At 38.0% G+C, this 16361-nt stretch overlaps 2 protein-coding genes across 18 annotated transcripts in view; one reads left to right on the plus strand and one right to left on the minus strand.

The window, feature by feature from the left end:
- Window positions 1-16139, minus strand: part of TEX11 (testis expressed 11) — a 42075-nt gene extending 25936 nt beyond the window's left edge. For 13 of the 17 annotated variants that reach the window (XR_003253552.1, XR_003253548.1, XR_003253547.1 and 10 more), the window contains exons 1-11: window positions 12734-13328; window positions 12168-12248; window positions 11966-12085; window positions 10414-10494; window positions 9006-9091; window positions 7059-7116; window positions 6135-6230; window positions 5055-5136; window positions 3116-3194; window positions 1499-1650; window positions 735-820 (exon numbers count right to left, since the gene is read on the minus strand). Coding sequence is in view for 6 of the 17 variants with exons in the window: in XM_026066142.1 (XP_025921927.1) it covers window positions 735-820; window positions 1499-1650; window positions 3116-3194; window positions 5055-5136; window positions 6135-6230; window positions 7059-7116; window positions 9006-9091; window positions 10414-10494; window positions 11966-12085; window positions 12168-12248; window positions 12734-12832 (1020 nt within the window). In the remaining 11 variants the exon portion in view is untranslated. Of the gene's footprint in view, window positions 1-734; window positions 821-1498; window positions 1651-3115; window positions 3195-5054; window positions 5137-6134; window positions 6231-7058; window positions 7117-9005; window positions 9092-9551; window positions 9754-10413; window positions 12086-12167; window positions 13329-13356 lie in introns of those variants that run through there. The other 4 variants (XR_003253550.1, XR_003253549.1, XR_003253551.1 and 1 more) reach the window with 4 other exon arrangements.
- LOC112966284 (nuclear cap-binding protein subunit 2) overlaps window positions 14349-16361 on the plus strand; it is a 5217-nt gene continuing 3204 nt past the window's right edge. The window contains exon 1 of the mRNA XM_026066263.1: window positions 14349-14369. Coding sequence (XP_025922048.1) covers window positions 14349-14369 — 21 coding nt within the window. The remainder of the gene's footprint in view (window positions 14370-16361) is intronic.

Genomic DNA, 16361 nt, shown 5'->3' on the forward strand with positions numbered 1-16361 from the left:
AAAAATTGCAGTAATAAAGGGGAAGAATTTATTTGAAAATGAGGAGGAAAGAAGCTGTGTCATTAGCAAAGCTCTGACTATAATGTACTCCTTGACTAAGCAGAAGAGAGGTAATAAAATGTCACCACATGTATTTTTTATATACTCAGGAATGGAGCAAATGAGAGAAGTACAAGACTGATGCATGAGCTCATTTTCTCCAAATACTGCAAGAATAAAAAGGTATCTGGTTTGGGTAAAAGGAAGAGAACCCACTGCATGAAAGATATGTGAACTAAGACATAATATAAGCATCCAAAACTACTTTATACAGGCTAAACAAAAAAGCAATATATACATGAAAACCCATCATGCTCCATAAAGCAAAAACTAGCCAACAGAGGGTAGGAAGTATACCTCTAAAGACTAAAATAAACAGTTCAATGTAAAGTATATTTTAATATTTTTGCATCCTTCCCAGGACAAAACCAGAATGATGGACTACACAGGCCTCTTGGCTGATCCATTCTGGCCATAACAGTGTGTCCACGTACAAACCCTGAGATGAGATTACATGAGGCTTGCAGCTGTAAAGGAAGAGAGCACCTAGCTGGATGAAAATAAAACTAGTTCCAACTGGAACAGGAATCTTAGTCATAACTTACCCTCTAACCAAAAATAGACATACCAAAACATTCAGGAAAAGCAGTTCTTCATTTTCACTAATATGATAAAAACACTAGTTGGTCTCAAACCTCATATTTTTTGGCAGCTCTATCCCACAAAATGATGTGCAGCTGGTTCAAGGTTTCAGGCAACAGCTGTTTCCCAGTATAATGACCTGAAAAGATACTGCAAATCAGCACTTTACAAGAACTTTAAGAAGCACAGTGGGAAGCAGCTAAGAACTCTCTGAAAAAGACTGGACCATGGCTAAGAAACACAGACACAGCAATAGCTTCAGTCAGGGTCCAGTGTTTCATATCCTGCTTCTGAAAAGAAAAAGTAGCGAGCAAAAGGATAAATAGTTTCATGCTTGAAATGATGACAGTATGCCTCTTCAACCTACAGGTAGATGCTACATAAAACACTGTCTGATTTCCAGCAGTTCTGACTGTCAGAAAATACTACAGTGCAGAAGACATTAAAAAGGGGCCTGTAATTCAGCTGCTCAAGCAAGGATATGCAACCTGTTTTTCATACTGACAAACTAAAACACACTGGCCTGGATGGACAAAGTATTAACATTACACAGATCTTCTAGTGAATGTTTCTAATCCCACACGTATTAGTCACACACAGGCTTACTCCTAAGAAGRAGTAATTGTACCAGCAATTGAATTCAACCCTGAGCTCTATCATGATTGTCATTCATTACAGAAGTTCAGAGTCACCATGCAACAGAAACAGGAGGAAAAAGAGACACAAATAAAAAGAATGAGACTAAAGAAAGAAAGAAAAATGGAATTAAAGACTTAAGCCAACTAAATCCAGCTTTCAGCAAAAGACGGATACAGACCTATAATAATTTCTTCAACCTTTTGCTTGGCAAGCAGCTCCCTCTTATTCTGCAACAGGAACTCAATGTGGAGCAAGGTGATTTTTCCAAGGTCAGGTGAAGCTTCAAATCGTTCAGCAACAGATTTCAGAAAATCAAAACCAACTGATTCCCTGTTCAACAGATGCATYTTTAAGAGGCTGCACAGAAAGAGCTGTTAATTTTCAATTCTAAAGACTAATGTATTCACACCATACGGCATGTTTCTCATTAGTGCTACTGACACACAGTCACGTTAAAACAAAGTCAAGGTATGAATTTATTGCAGGTCATCTATTCAGTAGCAACATCCTATGAGCACATGCTGGTTCCAAAATATTCACAAGAGAGCTTACTCCTCAAAATGAAAGAATTTATCAAGGTAAAAGTGTATACGTAGGCAATCATGATGGAGTACCTGACTGGGCGAAATTTCATGCCTTACTTTGTAGTGGCTTGTTCTTCCCTATATTGTTTTTCATAAGAATGATTCTAGGACTCCAGACTCTTTCATTCTGAGGGTTAGTATGTCAATATGGAAGAACAGATAATTTCTGACCCACAATATATATTAAAATTACACAGGGACAGTCTTAATCATTCCAAAGTAAGGCTATGGCATTGCAAATCACCACTCAAACTTATTTGACAACCTATTCTGCAGCTGTCATAATCTGTGTCACCTTGCTATAGAAAGGATAGGCTGGTTCTCAAAACTGTTGACCTATCTCTGTCAGTTTTTATTTAAAATAAAGCTTCACTGTATAACAGGAGTTCTTTGCCATCTTTCTCTTGCTAGGTTTAGTGACCAAAGTATTTCTCAGCCTTTCTCTCTTCCAGCATACACACAAAGCATTATTGGTATATTTAATAACATAAAACTATTACAAGGAATACATTGATCTCTACATCTTTAAAAGTAGAAGTAAAGACTTGTCAGGATCCTGAGTGCACCAGTAGGCCTTAACTGCCCTGACTGGCCTCACCTGGGACCTTGGCCCATACCCTCTGAGTGTTCAGGAGCTCTATTTAAGCTCAGGCCTCATCCTCCAATCCATGCCCAAGCTATGCCATAGGTGTAGCTGTCCTGAGCACTATCTCCTGGAGAGACACCTTGGACCTACATCGCAGGCAGCTTGTTTCCAGTCCTGTCTCTAGCCTCATCTCCTGCTGCTCCTGACTGAACTSCCTGGATGGACCCTGGACCTGGTTCATCACTCTGCCATGCCTGAGACTGYTGATGAACCCTGTTACTGGCACTCTGCTCTGCCTGCTGTGTTCAGATGCTGTGGGACTGTGTCCTTTTTGGTGAGGTGTTGCAATTGCCCTAAGCTCCCTCATGGAGCAGCCCCGCACTTGCTACTCCCCGACAAGGTTATTAAATTCTTTGCACATTACAGATTGTTCCTAATGATTTGTAGTATTTAGTAATTCTGCTTCTTTTTTGTTATGTCAAATTGGTTTATTAGTCACCTTAGTTTGGAGACACRGGATAATACTATTTCTTTCACTTAGGTCACTTGAGTATTATCTTGTGTATATTTAAAACACACACACGCTCAAATACTGTGTTCACTCCACTTAGCAATGCTTTCATACCTTCCATGTTCCAGCAGCAGTTTGGCAGTATTCAAGCAAAAGTCTAAAGACACCTCATGGTGCAGGAATTCTGCAACAGCTAGATAGAACACAATGCAGACAAAATTATTCGGTTGACTTAAAAGCTTAACTGCTTACTTTATGGTCTTACAGCTTCTTTGGAAAAAGAATATAATAATTCTAAAACTAAAGAAGAATAAAACATATTCATTGTGTTTTGACTTTCCTTTCTTCCCTTCACAATGAACTTAGTACTACAGAAAGCTGACAGCTCATAGCCCTGGAATTATAGTCCTCTGTCTCTTTAAAACAGGAATAGAATAGGCATTAATAGCACAAACTTTTGCCTCAAGCTGCTCTCTAACAATAGGTCTCATCCTTATCTAACTGGAACCACTTAAATGAGGGAGGAGAGCGCTCAGGCTGTGTGGTTTGCATCACACTGCAATTGGAATTACTTAAACCTAGTGCCCTTAGCATCAGTAGTCTTAGATAAACCGCAAAATGATTGTTGAATTGCCTGGTGCTCATAGGTAGGTATCRGTTTTGGATCACTCAGCTGAAGTTTAAAATTTGTTAAACTGCTTCAYGGTTTAATGGCAAGATTTAAAACTGTTGCAGCTTGGATGAGATCAGAGAAGGAACACAGAGACACAGTTGTAACAGTTGTCAAAGGGGACGTTTCTATGGCACCTGTGCACTTGTAAGCATTTCTACTGTACAATAGAAGATTTTAGTCAAATGCCTAAAACTTAGCAGGAATCTTCATTCAAAAGAAAGAGAAGTTGCAGTGCATGGACACCACAGTCTCTTTTCTGCCAGCCATCTAAGAGAAGACAGACATCCAGCTTAGGTAACTGTAACTGGTCAAAAAAGAAACTGTTTGGCGCTTGTACAACTACTTGTTAGCTTGCTTAAAAAACTGACTGGACTCTTATTTCTACAAAACATAATCACAGCATGTTTTGATGGGCAACACCATGACAGAACAATTCAGACTGCAAAAAAGCAGCCAGCTATTACAATGGTAAACTTTGAATAACTGTCCACTTGAAAGCTGGCTGAGCTTCCCCAGCAGCCATCTGAAGTGGAGTTTCCATTCCTGCCAGTCTGGCAGCATTCAAGCCATCCAGTTCCGTGCAAGAAATTCCTTACCTCTTTGTACATTTATGTCTCAGAGTAATCGTCATATACCTTATGCTTTCCAACCAAAAAGACCAGAAAGCCCCTCTCCTTAAGTTTTCGTTATTTATGGAACAAAGTTTGTCTGAGACACTACTCTTCCTATTCTAAAATCCCCCCGAAAACTTTCTTCTTCTGTCATGCCAACAGAAAAATCAATTCACTTCAAATGACCAGTTTTTAAGGAATAAGGAGAAAAGAGTTTATATGCCCTATACAAACCAAATAAACTGTGGTAACACAGGTTAATACTAACACATTAACATACATTTGATCTCTCTTGCCCAGAATCCGCGCCATCACACATGCAGAACAGCAATGTTTTGCAAGCCCTTCTATTATGCTGACTGTGTAAGAGACAATCCACCTCCAACTTCTTTAAGTAATCTTAGGCCTATGTCTAAAATCAGCTGTATTTTTATGTGCTGTATTTTCACTGTCTTCATTCTAACAGGTTTCAGGGTCTTCCCCCTTCCCCAATTCCAGCAAGCATATTTAAACTCTCACAGAACAGCAACAAAATAAACTCGTGTTTAATTCAAATTTACATCAACCCCTGCATAACTCCTGTCTTAACCTTGACTATTATGGCCTACACTCCAAAACCAGGATTGTGACATCCAGCTAATGGAGATTCCTCTAAAACCCACATGAAAGTCTTTTTTTCTCTTTTTTTTTTTATCCATAACTTAGGCTGTCTTCTTGGACATGGAATAGCATGACCTCACTATGAAACCTATACAGAACTGTGTGATACCTGCATTGATGTCTTCATCTGATGCTCCACTTTTAAGAAGAATTTTAACTTTCAAAAAAAACCCTGCTGGATGCAAACTCTCCTGCACAATGAAAAACAATACATTACTTAKACAGCTGTTTGTAGAATATAGATCCTATGAGAGTCCAGCACATTCATAACATAGAAAAATATCAGAAAATTGTATATACTCCCTTACATTTTTCAGTTCCAATTTAATGTCTGAAGCAACAGATAAGAAACTGGTAATGTTTTTTTCTTAGATGCAATGTACCTATTTATTATTCATTTTTACGTGGCCAAAAGACTCCGAGGACAATGTAAGCAAGAGACACATGAATCTCTTTTTGCTGTGGTCCACTTCCAATACTTTTAAATAGAAGCTGAACAATACTGAATGATAGAAACATCTCCTGATTTTCTATGTGCGAACTGCCAGGATTACTCTAGAATTCATATGAGTAGAATTCAAAGTRGCTTATAATAATATGAAATCTAGTGTCTAGGTGAGACAAACAATGAGACCAAAATAAAACTCTAAAGAAATAAGTGAGGAGAGAAATCAGATTTTAAAGAGTTCACAGCTTCCAAAACTCAACCTATCTGGCGCTTGCTCAAACATCTATACAGATAATGAGATGGGAACTCAAAATGCAGTATGGACATATCCATTGTAGCCCAGAAGCAAAAGAAAAGTTTGGCGCATAAAAAGTCAGGTGCTTTAAACCTCAGATGAACCTCACTGAAGTTTATTCTGTTTGTACAATTTTCATGAATATGTGCCAGAGAAATTTTAGTCATATCATTATCGAAGGACCTCACTATCAAATAAAAGTACAGAGAAGCAAGACAGATCTACATCTGCAYGCTCAGCAATACTTCTCTACAAAGAAAGCTGCCAACGCCAAAACATACTTATGAGTTTGAATACCAAAGCAAAGCAAGGCAAACACACCTCAGTSCCTAACTTATCTGATTTCAAGGATACCATACCAGTGATTAATATGTTYCATATGATTATGTTAATAAATGCTTGAGTTTCAATTATTGCACACCTTAAATACTGTAACACACTACTACCTCATTTGCCAAGTTTATAGCTTTCAGTGCCTTGTCAAGATACAGATTGCAGTCCCACTCCAAATAGGCAGTAGCTAATAATCGCAGCACTTTAGCCTGGAAAGAAAAAAAAAACAACTAAAAGTTTAAACCTCATTTGAATAGGAAGAAAAAAAAACACACATTAAGATTACAAAAAAAGTCTTAACATTAAGGATATGAAAAACAAAATCTCTCTGAGTCAAAGGAATGCCTTCAAATGCCTTATTTATGCCTGGCATCAGATATATAAAGTGATTGCTCTACTCTGAAGCCTGAGCAGGAGTGCTGGATTCAGTTTTAACACTGTAATTCAAACAAAACATGAATCAGCTAGAGTTACAGGAGCGCAGAAGAGTAACAAGGAAAATCAGAGATCTGGAGAAACAAAAMGAAAGAAGAAATTGAAGGAACCAGGGCTAGCTACTTCATTGAGGGAAAAGAATGGAAACATGGATGAAGATGGTCTTCTAATATGTAACTGGTTTATATAAAGGGGAAGAGAATAAAATCATCTCCATATCCACTGTGGGCAGTACTAGCAGTAATGGGCCTATGAACAAGACAGACAGACATCTGTCAGAAATGACATAGCTATAGCAGATGATGCTGTGAAAGAAGAGGGGGAACGGAAGGAGAAATGACCTCTTWGAGTCTGTTTCAGCCTTATTTTCTATAGTGTAATCTCTGTGAAATACTAGATTYGAAAGTGATTAAAGGCACCCATCAGTGATTCAACTGTAAGCCTGACACTCAYAGCAAGCGGACTTGCAGCTTTGCCAGACTTCACAGCAGACAGTGCTAAAGAAGAGGTTAGAGAATCACTTGTCAGGTTTGGCACAGCAGAGGCAGATGATGCAGTGAAGTCACGTCAACAAAAATCTCCTATTCTTCTATAGTTCTTACCTGCATTTCTTTCCCAGTAGAATATTTCATATCCATCTTCCCAATTTCATAACTCTGGCTACCAATGATAAGGGAAAGTTATAATTAATTGGGATGACAGAGATAAATTCAGCCAGTCTTCTGATACGTGCAACATTCCTATCCTTTCCCACTTCACAGGCCATTAGAAACCACCTAAATCACACAACTTAATCTCGGTGCTCACTTGTATTGGGGAACACAAGATTGTGCTTTCTTTATAAATCCCCRTATCAAAAACTGTACTCAATCACTTTCTTCAACTTGTTGCATCACCTTCTGTAACAACCTTCTGTAACTATTCAACCATTTCAGTAGGCTTTATCAGTTTTAACTAGCTAGGTTTTCTCACTTGCCATACAATACAGACATACACAAAAGTTAWATATGACCTGCTCCCTGTATCACAGCAAGTCAGTAGCAGAGCCATAAACAGAAGCTGGGAGTCATGACTCCCCCCCCCTTTTTTTTTTTCTAAAAGTTAAATGACAGCACAGAAGATCACCTAAGAGAAAACAAAAATTCAACAAAAACAGCTTGGATTTCAAATTTTGCAAATAAAAGACTATTAAAAAGAAAAAAACAGAATGACTGGGTGTTTATTTCCTAATCTAATACATTCTCAGTACAGGGAAATCTTAACCCACTAGATGGAGCTAAATCTCTTTCTCCAGAAAAATATTTGCATTTTGCAAAGGTTAATTTCCTCCTCAAATTTTGTCATGAGCATGTCAGGACTCAGTATTTAATTTTCCACAAGAACAAAATAAAAAGAATAATTTCCAAAGCACAGTTACAATTAACTCTAAGCATTTCTACAAATCCTCTTTGATACCATATGTGACCATGAATATTCTGAATTAGACGTGAAGTCATTTGATTTCTCAGCTAATCTAAGTATTTACAACAAAAAGAACAAGAAGAAATAAAAACAAACTTTCTGAGCTGAGTTATGGCCTTGGCATGAGGATATTCTTCCTGAAAGCCTAAGTTTTTTATTCCTTAATAATACCATGTCACTTATTTGGATCCTACTCAACCCATCCATGATTATTTCTTTTTCACCTTGAGGTTTACTTGATATTTCCACAAATATCTGTAAATAATTAGTATATTGTCATTTTGCCAAAATAGACAGATTTTACTCATTTCACATTTTCTCATAAGCAAGTCCCTTCAGCACATTAATTACTTTTGCTGCAATTTTCTGAATTGTCTTTAATTAGTCAGTCAACATCGAAAAGCTAAAAAAAAAAAAAAAACTATAAAGGTCACTTATAACTCTGGGAAGACAATAAACACATTCGTCAGGTTGTGCAGCTGCTTGAACCACTGCTGTAACCTCGGGAAATGGATAAGAGCACTGGAGCAGAGAGAACTCCTACATAACAAAGATGTCTTTAGTCAGTCAAGGACTTGCTCTCAGTGAGGCACCTCCTTTTTTAGGAATTCAAATACTATTTAAACCAAATCTATGGCCAGAAGGATACCTCTACTCTTTTCTAAAGCTTTCAAATCCCTTCACTATTGTATTATGAATGGCACAAGAGCTGGGAACAGCCCCTTCACAGAAGAAATCTCTTTGGAAGAAGAAGTGATAAGGTGAAAAGGAGGAGTGATAAGTGGTAAGGAGGAACCATGGATATGGTGTCTGCATGAAAAGCAAGCTTTCATTCTAATGACATGAAAACCTATATGAAGAGCAATCCTAAGTGTCAAGCAACAGAGTAAGGCAGATCCAAAAGAATGTGTCTGTAAACTAAAGAAATGTCACCAAGGTAAGTACTTGCTTAGCCAATTTAGTTCAGTTAAAAGCTTGTATTCTCATATTTACATTTTTCAATAAACCTTGATATTCCCTTGCCCCCTCCTCTTCCTTCACATGTTTTCACATCTCAAAAGCCAGATTTTGTTTTCTTTTCACATTACCTGAGCCAAAAGGAGCTCTGTTCATACCTCTTCCATTCATAGGTTTCCACTCCAAAGTTATAACAGAGAATTGATAGGTAACAGGTCTGCAACAAAGAGAGTCCTTCTTCTATAATGATCTTGCAGAAACTTCTTTAGATCTATGGCACTCCAGTCTCAGGTTCTTTAAAATGCTTTTTACTTTAAAGACATATCCACTATTATCTGACCTTATATGAGGGGAAATTGAACATAACCAAAATGGAATCACATTGTTCTGCAGGAAAGTGAAGCAACATTAATCAGTCTCTCCAGGACACACACAACAGTGGAATCCTATAAACACATGATGTAGACTAATTCCTCAAGAAATCAGACTGGAAGCACTAGAACTGTAAAAAGTAAATAATGAAAATTAAAGAATGAGAGGAAAAACTGCAGAGACTAACAAATTAACTGGAGACTAAAATTTAATTTTTAAAAGAAAAATCGCCCAAAGTCCTGACTCTCACATAAATGCTGTAAAACTAGTTTTACTTTTACGTAGTTAAATGAAGCGGACTCCACCTCTTCCACAGCAGGCTTTTTCCCAGCATGTCTTCACTGGATTAAAAAAGGATCATCTGCACCACAAACTTCAGGAGAAAAAGGGTTTTGAATGCTTGGTTATTCAAAGCACTGCTGCCTTCTGCTTTATCAGTCAGGCCCACTACAGTGTCTGTTCATAACAACTTGTCTTTTCATTGAAATGATTTGCAACTGTCATAAGCTGTCCAAAGAGGAGACGGAAAAGTTATTTTAAATGCTAATTGACTGCTAATATTTTACATCCATTTACATCCATAAAGGCTGCTTCTCGCAAGGGACTAAGGTTAGAATTTCAACCCCCCAGGCAAAAATGAGACAGGTAGTACAATATTTTGCCTCAAACAAATTTATTTCTGATCTCATTGCAGTCCAGAGACAAAAGTACAGATTCAATATGCATGAACAATAAAATAATCACTCTCAGATGTGAAACCCTTATTTTTCATAAGTTCAGTTGTGAATGTTTTCTTCCTAGAGGAGAGTTTACTGCATTGAGAGGGCTGCATGTAAAGTGTTTAACATAACACTGCAGGCGTACTGTGGCATAGCTCATTCACACCCAGTGAAAAAAAAGAAATATGCCAAATAAAATGCTGGGATTTTTTCTATTTTGAGTGATAAACTATGAGCAACAGGAAAAACTGAACTTTGAAGGAAAAAAACTACTGTTTTCATGCAATATTTTTTAGTACAAAAGAGCAAAAAAACCACAGAAGAGATATACAAAGAGTTCTCGAAGTGTTTTTCAAAATTTTCCATAACACATGTGGCTTTTTAACATACAAAGAGGAAAGCAGATTTTCAAACTCTGGAATGATACAGAAAGGATGATTTCACTAACCTCTTTTGGCAACCTCATCAACATATCTTTGCAGCGCTGCACACACATCACTGCTTTTTGAAAATCTCCTTGAGCAACCGCCTAAGAAAGCAGAACATGCCAATAAACTGTTAGTGAACAATCTGTCTTAAAGATTCATTAATATACTGATTGTCTACAAAAAGGACTTAGGCCGTATGCTTTTTTCCACATTTAATAAAGTTAGGTTTGGGATTAGAAATCTGTTCTTACAGTCCTACAATAATTCCACATATTTCTATACATTGCCAGATGATGAAGACGTCCAGAAAAACACTGCAGTCCTTAGGTAGAGTGTACGAAAAGGCAAGACACATGGGACCACTTCATTCAAACATTAAGATGGTATCACAGTTAAACAAACCTTACGACACCTCTCCAACAATTTAGGATCCTCTCTTGTCTCCATGATCAATTAGATGCTAAGTTAAAAATTTTGGTCACTGCTTTGGTCTGTTTTGGGAAGCTCTTGAGAATTTTGGGGATAATACTCCTTTTCTGGATACTGAGATCAGAGCTATTTTGACTCATGAATTATTAGTTAGGCACCAAAAATCATGATCACATCTGGCAAAAACACGGAATTTTCTAAATTACATCTTTTGAATTATTTTAATTTATATTATTGATCCTCTAGACTACTTTTATCATATTTTTAAACTTTTCTCTTATTGAGCTAGGCTCCTTTTTTGATAATTATCATGAAGATTCTCACTTCTTTGTATGATACCAGAGACTGAGACTTCAAAGAAAATACCAAATGTCACGGAACTCACTATTTCCAGATCTTATGATTTTATACCAATTCTCCCACTATTTAAAGCTTTTATATGTGAAGACCAGCATGTATGAGTTCATGGAGGAGAGAGTATCCATGTTTAGAAAGACATCCATCTCAGGGCATGCAACACTCTGGTGTTACTGTTCATGAATTTGCAGAGTCAAGAAAACTGTTTTAAGTTATAGAAGACTTTGCATGTGTGGCTTATAATACCCACTCATTAGATATTAATCTCAACTACCTACAGTCATGACGAATGCTGCATTCACGTACTTTTCAGTCAGTCTATCTGCAAATACCAGTAAAGTATGATGAGCGTTCTCAGATGACCAGTCTTGCTGTGTATATGTTACCCTACCGCAGATAAGGCGACCCAGGCTCTAAATCAGTCTTATCTATCTCTCCTTCTTCAGTCGAGCACAAGCCACCTTTGCAACTGACCGTTTATGATTCAGAAAGGCAGCTGTTTGTTTTATAAACACCCATGCTAGCCAAATCATAGAGCAACAAATCTGAACTAGAAGATATAAACAACGCAGCAGACATGACCGTGATAAATTAGGCAAATTAAAAAAATTATTAAATTATTGCAACACTGAATGCAAACATCAGATCTGAGATCTTACATCTAAGCTAAGGAAATACATCCTTCAGCAAGTCTTCAATGCCAAGCATTCACACATCTAATAATTGGGTCAGAGTTCCCCTCTACACTCCTAGTGACTTATAAAGAAAGCTGAGAACACCACATACTGATTCAGCCTGATAAGAGAGTACTTTGAAGAGGTCCTTCTCCACATCAGCTTTGTGCACATGAATGTCTGCCTCATCATTACTCCTCTTAAGCAACTTTGCATACAGTTTTTCTATACTCTGGAAAACAAAGACTAAGCATCACTCATGGAACTTACAAATAGGCGTGTTTATAAGAAACTAAAACTAGAAAATAACTTACGCTCACGGCAATCTCTAGAAATCCATCTGCAAGTTCAGCTTTTCCTATATCTATCCATCCTTTCCCAGTCTTCATAGACATCTGAAGGAGAAAATGGTATGCGCTTTGTGAAAATTCAGTAACTTTCAAAAAAGGGCAGTGCTAGATCTCATCTTGCTGAGGCACAAATCTAATGTAGGAGAGGGGTATTTCAGCTCTCCAGCTTGTGACACGTGCCCCTCACATTTGAATGAGGGCCTGTGCATTCAGAAGCAGCCTAAGACTTACAATGTCCTACAAGATGGATAACGTTGTATGATACTGAAATAGATTAACATGATGCTCTTGCAATATTTTATTGCACCATATTACAAAGATGTGCTGCTAAATGCACTGCTGGCAAATTCATAACTGCACTGGCTCAGCAAAGTACCCCCATGATAGTATGGGCCCACCTTCAGCATGGATATCCCTCTGAATTATAGACATATTTCACTCACTTTCCTAAGCAATTGTAATAGGTTTTGAAGATTTCCCTTGGCAATCCACTGTACTTCCCTTGCTCACCTGTCATTAGCTACTCTTACCAAAATTTGTCTTCGAATAGTTCCCTCCGGAGGATCACTGCCTTCACATAGGCACACCAACCTACATGCAACAAACCTCACTGCAAGAGAACAGTGCATACATTCATAAGCTCCCTTTACTCTGTACTTTTTTTTTTTATTTAAAAAAGTCAAGCCCTACCTCATCTAAAAGAGTATTTGCCGCTTAGAAATTCTAACTCACAAAAGATAAAAAATTTGAAAGCTTCAGGAGTCAAAGCAGTCAGTGAATTTTAGCCAAGCTGCTTAAACTGCTTTTTAGGCATCAAGGAAAAAAAAAAAAAGATATTCTCTTCAACATACCTAATAAACACTTGAGAGAGAGTTTAAGTTGAAGACACAGTATTCAAAAACTTAATTACATTGCAGGTGCTGACAGTAACATGTCTTGAGAGCCTCAAAACAGCCTTCAGCAAAATAGGGAAATCAAGACTAATAATCTTTCCATTTTCAAAGTAAAAAGCAAAAATATTTTCAGGCCTTCATTATACATCAGCAATAGAAAAGACACCATTTAATGTATTTAAAATAGCCTCTCCCTGGCCCTTCAGCTGTGATATAGGATCTGAGAACATTACAACAATTATTATTTTGTGTAAACTTACCCTTTTCCCTTTACCTGACATCATTTTTTCCCCTGCAAATTATACATAATTTCGACAACAACCCCTCCAGACAAAAATGTAGGTCAGATAATATAATCCTGCAGATCTACATAAAGAACAGGAGGAGGAAAAAGATCAAAAGCTCACTTCCGCTTCCCCAAAGCTTTCTCCTGGTTCTAGGCAAAGCCATTAGCTGTGTGCTGGGCTAAAGCAAGGTAGGAAAAAAAGGATTTAAAGTTTTTCTGTATGTAATCATTGATGAGATTGTTTCTTTAAAGTAACTATCTTACTTTACATCAATTAAGTGACTTACAGTCTAAAATTTACATCAATGTCATTTCAATAAAATTTCAGATTAAAAACAGCATTGGAAGGCAAATTACAGCTTCCTTTGGTCACATCACGTTTTTATTGATGCTTTGGCACAGAAATGGGGCATGATAAGAATTCCTACACTGATTCTGTGTCATAAGATCATTATTACACCAGGATGATCCTTCCTGAGCTGCTTATATAAGCCCATCCATACAATTTTATCTGTCTACATCTTATCTGCAAAGATCCAAACAAATCTACAGCATTATATATGCATCTGTCAGCAGAGTTTTTCCTTTTCACGCTACAGCACACAAAAATGTTTAGGAAGATACAGAACACATACATACATTTAGCTCTTTGCTCATCACTGATGACAGAACCTGTGTGTTTGGTCACAGCCCAATTCCACAGGTTTACTGCACTCTCTTCGACCTGAGAGGGAGAATTCCATGAGATTTAATTTTCGCCTCAATTTGGATCACATTGAAACATACTACTGGAAAAAGAACCATCTTCCATGTGTGTAGGTTAATGACCTGTGCGCATGTTTGTGTAACTTCCTTTTACAGTGGACTCAAGGGTGTGAGATTACTGTGAAACTATTACATGATCTGACTGTCTCCACAGAGACATCTGGGACAGCAACCTAAGAACAGGCTTGCTGAATAGGCCACATGGGCTTTCTGGAGCTAAAAGTATGGAACATTCTTTTCAACTGATCAGTCATTTCGGAAAACTTACAAGCAGTTGGCAGGAATCACGCATTCTTTTCATAAGCATATTTCATAAGATAAACTTTTTAGTCTTAGAAAAGACTATTTCACATCTAAATATTTGAGAGCATTTCTAAGATGAAGCAAGGTAAGAAAGAAAATGATTGTAAATCAAAGGCAGACATGACCTGAAACTAAAAAGAACTAATTAATCATAAGACAGATAGCAGGACCCACATACATGTCACGTCATCCATCAGTGTCTTCAGCTCTAATTTGAAATTGTGCACAACTAATTCTGTAAGTGAAGTGGTGGACTTCAGAAACATCCTGAGTCCTTTGTTTGGTTTCATTAAAATATGTTCCTAAACAAATTCCACTTATCCGACATGCTATTCAAATGTCCTAACATATGTTTCTGTCAAATCATTTTCCAAAGTTATCAAAATATGACTTATCTTACCCTATCCATCTGGAATGAAAACATACATACAAAAATTGTGCAATAGTACATCTTTGTCCAAGACAGCTGATTCACTGGCAGCTTTCAGAATACAGTATGTACACTTGAAACAGATGTTGAAAATTAGAAGGGATCAGAAAGGAGCTGTAAGAATTGTATCAGGTTTGCAAACATTAATAGTATCTCTTTTTCCTATCAAAAAGAAAATTAAGTTGTTTAGTTATTGTAAATACCTACATAAGGAAAATTCTGATAGTAGCAGACAAAGAACAAAAGCTACTGACTAGATATTAATATTAAAAAGATGGAGTCTTACATGAAGGCAGTAAGCTCCTTGAACAACCCCAAATCAGTATTTTCCATCACTTCAAATCATAAAATCCAAATCAAATGTTTCTCTAAAAATATGCTCTTGCTTAACGAGGAACTTTGGGCTTCATACAAGAATCAAATAGTGAAATTTTATGGCCCCTTTTACTGAAGAGAACAAACTACAAGATAATTTCTTCTTTCTTTAAAAATCATTTAGTCCAACAGGAAGAACTGATGATACCAGTTTTATGCAAATGTATTTCTTTACAGACAGCACGGAAAATTTTCTGTTGTGACACTTGCCAGCCTACCTTGCTCCTTATCACAAATTTAGGACTTTCAAAACCACTGTCTGCCTTATAGGATAATCACTATGAAACTTTCCTTCAACATACAATTTTGGAGGAACAGGTTGGACAAAATCCCAGCTATTCTTGTTTCTATTCCAGATTCATACATTTCTCATCATAACTCTTTTGGACAAAGGTTCTGTCAAAGTAGAACTTTCTCTTAAAGTAGAAGTTTACTACTTTATTCATAAGTACTCCTGCACAAAGACTACATAGAGGGGAAAAACAAATCTAAAGTTAAAAGCATTATAAAAGTGAATTAGAACACTGTTCAAAGGTATGAAAGTAAAATAAACAMATCTCAAAAGTTAGGTATTGGGTTTGCCAGGCAAGTAAAACTACACGCTTGCTTTTTTTCTTCCTCAGGTATCCGCTAACGGTATCTGAAGCCGCAAGCGGGATTATGGGTCTGTTTTGACCCATAATGATGCTCTTACGCATCTGCAGATGCGTAAGACGGGTTTTTATTGAAGATTACAAGTAGGCAGGGCGGGAGGATGGAAAGAGCAGCGCTGACATCGCTAGGAGGACGTCAGCTTCCCACGCGAGGCCGCACACCCTCCCCCTCGGGACAGCCCCGGCCTGCTCGCGGTGACGCAATCTGCTGAATTGGGGACTTTCCGCCCCGCCGGGGGGGGCGGCGCTACCTCGGCCGCGCTCCCCTCCGCCGCCGCGACGCTGCCCGCCGCCTGGAAGAGCTCCTCGGTGGCGGCGGCGATGCGCGACGGCGCCTCCTCCCTCAGCAGCTCGCGGACCAGCCCTGCAAGAGAGGCGGAGAGGCGGGCGTGGGGCCGCGGCCAGCAGCGGAGCGGCACCGGGCCGGGCCGGGCCCCTCACAGCGGGCGGTAC

Source organism: Apteryx rowi, unplaced genomic scaffold, assembly GCF_003343035.1.
Source record: "Apteryx rowi isolate R43461 unplaced genomic scaffold, aptRow1 scaffold_24, whole genome shotgun sequence".
Classification (NCBI taxonomy): domain Eukaryota; kingdom Metazoa; phylum Chordata; class Aves; order Apterygiformes; family Apterygidae; genus Apteryx; species Apteryx rowi.